Below are 12,636 nucleotides of genomic sequence, written 5' to 3' on the forward strand. Positions count from 1 at the left end.
TAATTATTTCATCGTATTCATTTTAGTAAAATGCTCAACATTAAATATTATTAAAGGGAAGACAATCTTTTATTCTGACCTTATATTGGAAAAGTGACGGTAGACGTGTAGTCTGGCGTTACAAATGAAATACGAATATTCTGTTTGAGGCAATATTGATGTTTATAAATGTCACGTTGTTGTTTCCCCTATGAATTGATCACTGGGCAATCATTTTTCATCACATTATTAAATCAAGGGGATGAATCACCAAAGTTGTTCGCTATTGCATAATCTTAGACGAAACTCGTTTTTCAAAATTAATTATAGCTTTTTAAATTGCAAGTTTGAAATGAACACAACCCATTCAAATTTATACAGAGTGTGTCTAAACGCACTGGTCGAGATGTGTGTGCACTGTTTATCTTGATATTTATGTTATACAGATAATTTATACAAAATAACAACAACATGTCTCTTTTTTGACGTTCTGAAAATATATGATGAAAATGGTAAAATGAGAACCAGTTAATAAAAAATAAAATTTGCAATCACCATCATATTAAATGAATATTATTTTTGGAATATCGAATAACTATCACACTAAGAATATAATTTCATGAACGAAAATCCCTTTACACAACATACCTTTTTTGACACCATATACAATTCAAAATATACAATAAGATAATTGATGAAAATAAAAAACAAACAAACCGTGAGCAGTAGTTTTTACTCACGAATTAGGTAGTCATAAATACAGCGCTGTTTACCCTTACTTTGTTGTTGATGTATAACTTGTTACCCTAGTAGTTCATACGGTGTCAACCAGTCTCTTACCTTAAATTCGGTATGGAACACTCATGTGTTTTGTCGGCGTATCTATTTTACCCAGCTTTTCACCTTAAATGACCTCTACATAACGCCAGCAGGCACGAATGAATACATTCGAATATTTAAAAGGCTGATTCGAGAGAAATTCCCTGAAATTTGGCTGCCTTAATGTGTCTGTGCGCAGCGTAAAGGATGTAACAATGTACGGAATATAGGACTACTGTCTGCATATTTAAACGACATATAGACACAAATTGTGGCCAAGTTACAATTACGCATTAAAATCCACCTCTCATAATTTCAGGGTCTGTTCTCGGTCACTAAATCGTCAGGGGAAGACATAAGTGACTATCGATAAACACAGTTTTGCTTTCAAGATGTCCCGAAATAATAGAGTGTCATGTTAAGAGAAACTCGTTTAATTATCTAACCGCAAATGTTTGCCATACTCGGTCAGCACGTCCGGAAATCGTCCCTGAAAGTCTGAATAGGCTTCCCTAACTTGCTAGTTTGCTGGATTTGCTTTTTTGAAATCAATTTTATATCGAAATGCATTGTGCTAAAATATGCCATTTACAACTCGCAATGAGATTTAAAATGACCCGCGTCATGCAAAAATGGGTCTAATGCCATATGCGCCCATCATAGCTATAGCCCACCAAGCATGCGCATCTCTCAGTCTGGTCAGGATAAACATAATGAGACCATAAAACCTTAAGTGATTTTATAGCGGACAGCATCGCCTCTGACCAAACAACGCAAATGCACAAGCTTGGCTTGAGATATGCCGGTCGAAACGACATAATATCTTTTTTAGCATGACGCGGCTATGAATGCGTGATTTGAATGTTTCGAAAGAAAACTTCGTGTTAAATGTTAACATACGATATATTTCGATGGAGAAGAAATGAACTCATAATAAGCCATGTGAGGACACATGATGAGAACTCCCGTAATATAATTTTCATCTACAAACACTAATGTGTGGTTTGACTATAATAACACACATTTCATGCGGTGATTATGCGACGAACAAGTAAAAACACACACACAATAGTTAAACTTTTGTTTTCAATTAATTATTTAGAAACGAGAATTTCTTTCCATTTCGTCTTTATTAATTTTCATGCAGATCTATCGACATTAACATGCAACTCTACTATCCCCAACCCGTCACCAATATTAGCAAGAAAAAGTAAGTTTCGTTAATAATTTAATTTATAAAAAAGATTGAAATTGTTATTGTTGATTTCACTTGTTAGTCGCATATTCGACGCATGAAATGTGTGTTATGAGTTTAAGCGAATATGGATAATGTATTTCCGATTGTCACGATTTTTCTCAATTAAGAGCGTATTACGCATCTTTATGAAACATCATAAAATAGAATTTATATGCATACAAGAATAAAACATTCTCCCTTTAATTTTTTTTACTTCACATAATGAAATAATGGTTCTATTGATCACTTAGTAAACTGGTATTGAGTTTTTCCCTTTTTCTACCGTTGAACAGAAAATGAATCGGCAGTGTGTGTGTTTATAATCCTTTCAAAAACACACACCGTATCAACCGCTTTTATTAAAATCAAGCTATCATTGGCTGATATAATGGACCGGCGTTGTTTGTACCGGGGTGATAAGTGGGGTTTTCTAGCGAATTCCGGGATCAGTCCATTGCGAACCTTCGAAAATTTCCCAGCCATATCAGAAGCAGTACTACCAGAAAGTAGTCAAGCGATATCGGTTACGCAAAATACGCATAAGAGTGTATTGCAATCTCAACATCAGATTGTTATTCAGCAGTCGACTATTAATAGCCTCAGATTTGGAGTGAACTGTGCCTGCGGAAAAATACCACTTGCCTGAAGTAGTGCGTAGTGACTATTTTAATCATCCATAAACGGACTCTTCCGCGACACGTATAGCTAAGAAAATGATTTTGACATTTTATATACATGATCCTTTCAAAATTATTTTCATTTAACACGATATTCATATTATGTTTCAATTTGTAAATGATTGTAGTTCAAGAACTGAAACAACGCCGCGAATTATTTCTCGGCGCGTATGCAGGCAGTGATCAGGTTTCGGGTCATTATCAAAACTGGCTTGCAAAACTTGCTCTTAAACTAAGTTGTTCGCAAGCGAACAACTAATAAACCACACTCTTGTACAACTTGGTCGTCTGATAAATTTAAAGTTATATGTTTTTTAAATAGTAATTTTCTTAACCATTGGTATTTTCATTTTTTATTCACTAAATGTTAATTTACTGTCACCTCAAGATCACGTTACTTTCATATACGAGTTGCCAGATCGTATATAAAGTGCATATGCGTTTCGTCTTGTACCTATGTAATTGTACAGAGTTTGTCATCTGTTAAGAACATGGGTTACTTCGTAATCAGTAGTACAACTGATCAATAACGTTTACGTATAGGCCTATTCACACGTACGCGAATAGCATTAAGAAGTTAAATTCCACGAAACAAATAATATAATTTTGATGTTGCCATTCCTCGTTGACTCTTCATAGTTTAACTTACAAATCGACACAGGCATTGTCGACAAGTCATATCCCATAATACGTAGGAAGAGACATTACAATAATTTCTCTCTGTATATATGTTGTTTGTAATGAATCGAATATACAACACAATCTAATTTTGAGTTGTATGCACGTAGATGGGTCGAGTGTAAATCAACTTAAACTATTTGTGACACTTGACCTAGAAAATTTGACTTTTTGAAAGGTTGACTTCTTTTACGAACCAAACCAAACCGTTCGATTAAATGAAAGAGATCAATATCAATTTATTTTTGTCGGACAAACATAAGACCATACAGACAAGTATTTTACTTACTCTCTTCTATAGTCGAAATATCAACGGTGTCAGAAACGTTCCCGGTACCAACGCTGTTAGAAGCGTTGATCCATATACTGTAATTCCAGTGTGGGTAAATACTGTCCATCAAAGTATATGATGTGCTGTTAACGGGTAAATATTTTGACGTGTAGCCACCTAAACCACGACAAACACGCTCTTTGAACATGTACGTGATTGTGTATTTCAACACTATTCCATTTCTTTCAATCGGCGGCTTCCATGTAAGTACAATTGAATTTTTGCCTATGTCAACGGAACTCACATTAACTGGTTTCCCTGGAACTAAATACATATATAAGCTTTAACAAACGGGAAGCAATTTCGTGTTCATTTGCAATACGGAATCAAATCAATTTGAATATTATTTTCAGGACTCACACACAACTTTCAAACAAGCAAACTCACTCAAACAAAAAGAAATGAAATCTTATTGTGTCTTATTTTAACAATGAATTTATATTGTATGCCGAATATAATTTTTAACTGTACTTACTATCTTCCATTGTCTGGAATATATGTATAACCCCCGGTCCTTCTTTGACTGTATAAGCTAAAATCGTATACGTGTAGTTTCTAAATGGGTAAAAGCCCGTAACGTTATCAGAGAAAGATGTACAGGATTTGTTGTACTCGACTGTTTTGTTGATAAGAACATCCTGCAACTTTTATAACAAGACATATTGCATGAAAGAAATACGTGGTATTGATTTTCGCGGACGATAACAAGACGCTATGTTAAGGAATCGATTAGAATCTATATAATCTGAAATTGAGAAAATTGTAAGGATTTTGTAATGCTGAACAATTGCATAATTTCATTTTTTTTTTAAATCAACATCTTGATCGGGTAAATGCCATTAAAACTACAGCCTCGTAAAAACGTGCTTGCATAATCAATTGCTAAAGGATTTTTGTCGTTTCATTCAGAGGTCCTAAGATTGAATTCCAAACGGGGCATCTGCTATCCTTTTTTAAACACATATTTTCTGGTTATTTGCTTGAATATTTTTTATTCATATGATTAACTTTATTAATGTCTTTAAATGCACAAAATACCGCAATATGTGAACAAGAACCTTTATTTGAAAAAAACACGTTCATACATAGCGAGCTCAAGCTAATTTTATGTAACTATTCACTCACAATTGTTTGTGATCCTGAACAGTCGATGCATTGCCACAGAGTCGCAAATACAAACGGAGTGTCTTCTGTCTTTATAACAGAAACATACTGACGTATAATACCGTTTCTTATGTCGGGAATTTGCCAACTTAATGTTACTGATGTCGAATTCAAATCAGACACATTCGCATTAGAGACAATCCCTGGTGCTGAAAAGGGAATGAGCAATAAACAAAGAGTTTGTATAATCAGATAAAGTATGATTATATTTAAAACATAGTACTAACGGTTTAGGGATGGCTCGGTCCGTTCAATGTTTTTGAGCTTTTGTTCAATGTTTTTTCTCGCTAATATGAGGAGGTAAAAGAGATGTGTTCTTCTTACATTAAACCGCCTATTTGCGTGTACGCATTGTAAGAGTAAATTACAAAATCAAAGGCATCTACACAAATGAAGTGTCATGTTATTTACTTTTTACTATTTTGAACAACTTTCGACAATGGCGTAACTAAATTGCTAGACTGGGGCACGATTCTCAGCAGGCAACTACTCAAATTAGTTAATGTCTCAAATTTACACAGATTTCACAAAACTCCAGTTGTTAGAAGTGAATTTACTTAACGGTCGGGAACAAATACTTACATATAAATAAAAAATAAAACGTACAGCACAATTGCGGTTGCACACCACTAGGACCGAACGAGCAGACACAACACAATGCCAATGCAAGCTGACACTATACTATTTTATCGCTTATAAAAAAACATTTGACAAAAGCTTAATAGATATTTGTCTTTATAAGCGCTTATTTAAATGGAGCTTGATAATACTTGATAAAATAAGGACGAACGTATGTACATGGCGTATACAGGTTATTTATTACATTATCATAAAATATGAAGCTGCATGAAATATCCAAAAGAATACCTTCTTCGCTTGTGCTATTTTGCAAGTGTATAAACATACTTTCGCCAGTAAGATTTCCATGTTCGTAATTCATGATATAAGTTTGAATATAGATAGTGCAGAATGTGCCTGGGTCTAGTCCAGTACAAGATGCCGACGGTAAGGAAGACGATGATGTTGGTGTTGTTAATTTGTTTGCATTTGGGCTGCTGCAGTTGCAGCTGACGTCATAACCGCCAGCATCTTCGGGAATTACAGAATCCCACACTAAATGAATCGAGCTGTTTGTAATTAATGTGATGTTCACGGTCTCTGTTAAAACAGGCGATGGTCCTGAAAAAATAGCATTCACGGATACATCATCTTTGAGTTCAAATATAACATCTCCAGCGCCTGGTGCACGTATGATTTCAAATAAAATTTCAAACACACATTAGGGATATCGATACTTGTGTTAAAACTAGTTTTATTTGTTTGCGTTTTATGAATTCATTAGAACGGTATGTTTCGATAGATTTACGTCATTATACAAATATAGAAACGAAGTATAAACGAAGTATTAAAGGGATCTTTTCACGCTTTGGTAAATTGACAAAATTGAAAAAAGTTGTTTCAGATTCGTAAGTTTTCGTTTTAGTTATGATATTTGTGAGAAAACAGTAATACTGAACATTAACCATGCTCTAATATAGCCATTATTTGCATCTTTTGATGATTTTAAAACCTAAAAATTATAAAGCGTTGCAACGCGAAACGATTGAATAATTTGGAGAGTTCTGTTTTTGTCGTTTAATTTTGTGAAACTACGAAGATTGCTTATATAAGGTATTAAATACGTCAGCAATTTGTAGTCGGCGGAATAGCTCAGTAGGCTAAAGCGTTTTTACTTCAGGACTCTGGCAGGACTCCAGGGGCCACTGGTTCGAAACCTGCTCCGGGCAATGTTCTTTTCCTTTTTATATTTTTTTTCTTGATTTTTTACTGGAGCTTTTATGATCCAATGTTTACATTTATCAATATGAAGCATTTAATGAATAAGTTAAAAAAAAATGCCAAAATCTGTGAAAAGGCCCCTTTAATGGAATAAAAGCATACTACGGTTAAAAATTTCAAAAGCATGCCGAATAATTGAATAGACAACGTACGAGTAAAAGTGTTGACAGTAGCATATCGTTCACTTGTTATGGACGATAACACTGTAAATACTCTGAATGTGTAGCTTGTTCCAGGATGAAGATTGTTTATTACAGCCGACGTTCGATTCTCACGCATCACGTGTCGTTCAGTGGCATTGTTATATCGAATAAGATACCCGTCAAACCAAGCATCCGCGTCAGTTGTCAGCATAAGTTCTATGGAGCTATTTTCAGAAGCTTCCAAAGTCGCGTTTGGTGGTAATGGGGCTAAAAAGTTAACTTGATGAATATACAACTTTTCAAACAATGCAACATAAATATAGACATAAGTAGCATCATAAACAACAACAATAATAATAATTATGATAATAATAATAATAATAATAATAATAATAATGATAATAATAATAATAATGATAATAATAATAATAGTTGTAGTAGTAGTAGAAGTAGCAGTAGTAGTAGAAGTAATATTAGTAGTAGTAGTAGTAGAAGTAGAAGTAGTAGTAGTAGTAGTAGTAGTAGTAGTAGTAGTCAATATCAATATCTGCTTCTTATAATATTGTTTGTGTAAATGTTTTCCCTGGTGCTGATGTAATTGCAGCATTTTATACCTGTTATGGAGTGAATTGGTTCTGACTCTTTGCTTCTTGTAAAGTTGTCCAGTACAGCTGTTACTGTGATGGAATAGTTAGTTGCACCGCTAAGTTTATCCACAACGAGAGAAATATTTTCGTAATCTCCTGTTTTATTGGATATAATTATGATACAGCTTTCTGTACAAGCAAAAATTTCCAGATGACTGAAACGATCGTCTAACATGTGAACGTTGACTGTAAAATTGGTTTCAAAGATAAAACCCTTCGGAACAGATACGTTCGTCGGTGTTGATGGGGCTGGAATGATACAAATATGGTTGCAAACAACAAATAATGTCATATGTTATATTAATTGTCTGTGAAAAATACAATTGCATGTATAACTCTTGTTTCTTACAAAACAGTATATTTACATATATTATACAATTATTGATATTTCACAAACATAAATGCTAAAATTAAAATTTCTTATTAGTTAAAATGACATCGATTATGTTTATGATATAATATGCGTTCATTCAACACACTCCAAACATATGAAAAATCAATACACATATTTTGTTTTATCAAACTAAATTTATACGTTATACATAAATAACAATAGGCATAACTCAGATAAAACTAAAAAAATCATAGTGTCATTTATTGTATGTTACACGGGGGCATATAAATTGCGAAATGCCAAAATGTTTGTTTTTAAGGTAGACGACTTGAATAGCATGAACATTTATTGCAGAATCTGACGACTGCATTTAAAACGCGGCGCGTTGTCAGCTTCAAAAAATTAACTTCTTAGCCAACTCATTCAAATAGTCCAAACGGAATTCATTTTACCTGTGTGAAAGCTGACATTCTCGCAAATTCCACTGCTAACCAAGAATGTATCGTCCTTTTCCTTTTTAGCCGTTCTAAATGAAAAAGTATAGGGTGTTCCCGACAGAAGTCCATTGACTGCAAGAGTTGTGTTTTTGCTGACATAACAAAATTGTATCGTAAGATCACAGTTTCCATTCGTGCTGTTAGTTGTTCCGTTACTATGCGTGTTTATTACATAAAACTCGAATGTGTGGTCATCCGCTATATTGGTCACATTAAATATCACCTGGTTATGTGTAACGTGCTGTATATAGAAGTCCGTAGTACAATTCGGTGCTGTAAAGAAATTGGGAATATAACATTAAACTGATAATTCTGCCAACTATAAAATATTAAACAAATTCAACACGCAATGTTTCTTTTGTTTTAAGTTATTAATTTTGCTTCTAATTTGAAACGCGCGAACGGTAAATTTAAGAGGTATTGAATTTTTGACTTAATGGTAAACACTTTTTTAATATGATGTATGCGTTTTTATCTTGCTATAAACAATTTAGTTTATGCTGCTATTATTTAAAAAAATGTATTGCGACTTACGCATAGAATCTGACGGAGTCGTTGTCGCTTGTGTCTCATGTGTGGTTGTTGAAGAGGCATGTGTTGCTGGTGATGTTTTTGCTGATGTTGCTGTTGTCGTCAATTCTGATATGATTGTAAGAGAATCTGTTATCCTCGATTGCGATGTTGTTGCTGAATACGCCGATGGCGATTCTGATGTGGTTACTAATGACACTGATGTGGATACCGATGTATTGGCAAAAGATGCTGATGTTTGCGAGTCCGCTGTGATTGTTAACGACACTGATGTAGATTCTGGTGTCACAACCAGTGACATTGTTGTGGTTGTACTTGATTGCAAACTAGGTGTTGTTGCTGTGTTGACAAATGCAACGTGGACGAAAGTTGAAACCTTTAAAAATGACAATATTTATAAGACTAGAAAATGGAAGACTTGCCCGATTAGTAAAAGTAATTTGTATTAGGCAATATTAAGAAACTGTTACCTCTATGTTTGAATGTTAAGTTCACACTGTTTAAGACATATGTAGCACAAATTGTCCTCAATATTTAAAGTATTTATGGGTTGGTTCTTAAGATAAGCAGACGTTGCACAACGATCCACGATTCTGGCCGTTGTATTATCAAAGATATTGAAAAAAATAGGTAACAAAATGTTCGCACACAACAATATACATCGATATTCTAATTATAATATATTTTCTTAAACTAAAGGAAATTATAATTATATAAATTAGATTAATAGAATAAAAATATAATTAGACGCCAGTCATAGAATTTGGTCTTAAGCAATTATATTTATTATAAAAATTAGAATGTCTCACATTTGCCGTGTTTAAATTAATAATAATGGCCCCAGGCCTCCATTGGCAATTACTTTACGTAGCCTGATTAGTAATTTGCATGCGTAACAATCGTGTATGGATTGTTGAAGTTTGAAGCTAATCGTGCTATAATAGGTTGCGTATAAAGTAATATAAATGTAAGAAGACTGCAGGCAAAGTAGAGCTGGATACGAATACATATAAGATATCATTCACCAGTTTTTGTTTTAATATCGCTGATATTGTTTTACAGAAAAATAAGATACATATATGCTTTACTTAATACGTCAGCATATAAACAGAATACTTACGATTAATAAATTCAGTGATAGTTTTCTGTTCATGTTTAACACAATTTCAATGCCGTGTTTATCTGAAAGAAAAACAATCCATTCACATCCATTCGTTTTTATAATGCGACAATTAAATCATTTGGTTATGCAGTTTTAATTTATAATATTTTCTCGTATGTACATTGAACAACACGTTATCGGTACTAAAAAACGCAAGCAAATAGTTTGAATCACAGGACAAAGGGTTATTATTACGGCGTAGGTGGCTAACGACCTTTCCACTGTAAAACAGTTTGTGTTATTGGACTCGAATAGTTTAGCATTTCACTTTCCTTATACGTCCTACTGTCATTGTACTTTCGCAAATTCATATTGTGCCTTCACTTTGATTGATTGGTGAGATGTTAAGTAATATGTTTTTATCGAGAGTCGAGAAAACTTAAGCTTTACAATTATTCGACCTTCAACCCATATTTTTTCGCCATCCGTATAATAAATCAGCTGATTAATGGCGTCATAAAATGACATACTTATTGCGTCATTTTCCAATAATATGTGATGTCATATTTTGGTGTTCACGAAACTGGTATGCGATGTCTGGGAATAAAACATTGAAGACGCGCATTTTATTTCGTGTTAATGTATCCTGGATGTAGATCTAATTATGAAAAAGTGCATATTCTATGGGCAACTTTCCTCGGATGGAACTGGTGAGACGAAGGATTTAAATCTTTATGTAGATATCGCTTATTCGTGTTATTGATTTTCAGAATGTGCGTGCCTATTTGGATGTGAAATTGTGTGTGTAGAACATACTGATGGTTGTGTATTTTGTTTCAGTGGTCTATTCGAATTGTTTTTCTTTGGGATGTAAGTAAACGTAAGGGTATTTTCTTTGACGAATACACTTTGTCATTGTTGTTTTATCAAAGAAAGTATATTCAGGAAGAATTACCCGTTTGCAACAAGTGTTTCAAAGCTTAATAGAATTATTACGGATTATCTTGTGTTTGGGTCACAAACTACAGGATATTAAGCCTAGATCCAGACGCCATCAAAATCCGCAGCGTCCATGAACAAATTGGGCGAGTGTAGTTTCTTTGATAATTTATGTTAAGAATGACTCTTTGTGTAAATCTACATGTACATGTATGTTGACATCGAAATCATTTTTACCATGAGCAATCGCTGCCATATTGGATTTTGATCATTTTCATTCGAAAAATTAAATGAATTATATTAAAGTAAAATCTTCTTTCCGCGGTCGTAATGTGTTACAATTTGCACGCTGCGTAAAATTGAATCGAGGCATATGGTGATATTTTTACTCGTTTTACAGTTTTTGTGTGACATCTGTTAAGACTATTTTTCGTACCAGAACAAATACATTCTATATCACTACGCATGGTTACATTCGTTAGATATAGATTTTAAGCGCTTTTAAGAATGAATTAAAATTATTGTCACGTTTATTAGATCTATTTATGTTAAATGTCACGTTGAAAAAAAATCAATAGGATAAATAAAATACTATGGTTAGCGTTGAATGGAGAGAAGTTTATGTTACTCGGCTCAAACACCGAAAGCACTCGCCAAGGCACGCACTCCCGGTGTTCTAAGCCTCGCAACATAAACTTCTCTCTATTCAACGCTTACCTAGTATTCTCTATTTACGATTTAAGATTCTATTGTTCTTATTTCCAATAAGCAAACAAGATTGTTATAAACTGAAACTTACAATAAATAACAATATTTTATTATTTTTGCGCTTAAGATCGAGCAGTTGCTGTTGTTGTGGAATAGTATGTATTTGATCTATTACATATACTTGCACAATAAAGTAGTTTAGTAATAACATGTTATTCGTGAATGTTATGTATTAGCTTGTTCAAAGATAATCATTCCTTGTTTTTTTCTACTTGATCCGCATCAGTGACAATTAAACATAAAGCAAATAAACGGAGCTTGAAATTTTAATTATTAAACAATAACTGTCGATTTAACATTGTTAAGCGGTCAATGCACAGAAAAATAAATTCGATAGGTCGTCAGTAAAGAACAAAGTCGTTGGCGTTTGATCCCTTTAACCGATTATTTAGATTATAACTTTAAACCTTTTTCTGTTACAATGTTCAGAGAGTTGTTTTAACTTTTGATTAAAATTGTTTTTCTTCTTGGAATATTGGTAAATAAAAAAATCATTCTGACAATGTTTGAACAAGTCTTGTTAAGATAAGAAACAGGAAAAGTTTCTTCATAGGTGTAAACGTTTCATCAAATTCGTATTATTAGTCCCAGAGGAGAAAGAACAATACATTATAATTATTATTTTATTAATAAAAGGGCAAAAACTATAAGTAGTAAAGCATTTTTTTTCGAGTTTAACGAGTTCTCAATATCTCCAAGTTTAAATAGTATTTCATCAATTTTGGATAATTTATTTCAATATCTCATAACAAATAATCAATTCAATCAAATGGAATAAATTCTTAAAAAATCTTTCGACCTGACAATAACTACATGCCAATCTTTTCAGGATTCTGCATAAAGAGTTTCATGAAATTCAAATTAAAAGTTCATTAGAAATTGCCGGAAATCTATGTACTACCCTGAGGGCAATTACAATCCAACCTCTGAAAAATCAGGTAATTTGATGTA

At 33.3% G+C, this 12,636-nt stretch overlaps 1 protein-coding gene across 8 annotated transcripts in view; it reads right to left on the reverse strand.

Moving 5' to 3' along the window:
- Positions 1-12,636, reverse strand: part of LOC127853269 (receptor-type tyrosine-protein phosphatase eta-like) — a 91,335-nt gene that overhangs the window by 77,296 nt on the left and 1,403 nt on the right. The window contains exons 1-5 of one of the 8 annotated variants that reach the window (XM_052387632.1): positions 8,880-9,192; positions 8,301-8,618; positions 7,482-7,763; positions 6,877-7,134; positions 5,753-6,064 (exon numbers count right to left, since the gene is read on the reverse strand). The exons of 1 other annotated variant lie outside the window; for it this stretch is intronic. In XM_052387632.1, coding sequence (XP_052243592.1) covers positions 5,753-6,064; positions 6,877-7,134; positions 7,482-7,763; positions 8,301-8,618; positions 8,880-9,177 — 1,468 coding nt within the window. In that variant the 5' untranslated portion in view covers positions 9,178-9,192. Of the gene's footprint in view, positions 1-5,752; positions 6,065-6,876; positions 7,135-7,481; positions 7,764-8,300; positions 8,619-8,879; positions 9,193-9,996; positions 10,045-12,636 lie in introns of those variants that run through there. 6 more of the 8 variants (XM_052387631.1, XM_052387629.1, XM_052387628.1 and 3 more) reach the window with 6 other exon arrangements.

This window comes from Dreissena polymorpha, chromosome 12 (assembly GCF_020536995.1).
Source record: "Dreissena polymorpha isolate Duluth1 chromosome 12, UMN_Dpol_1.0, whole genome shotgun sequence".
NCBI lineage: Eukaryota > Metazoa > Mollusca > Bivalvia > Myida > Dreissenidae > Dreissena > Dreissena polymorpha.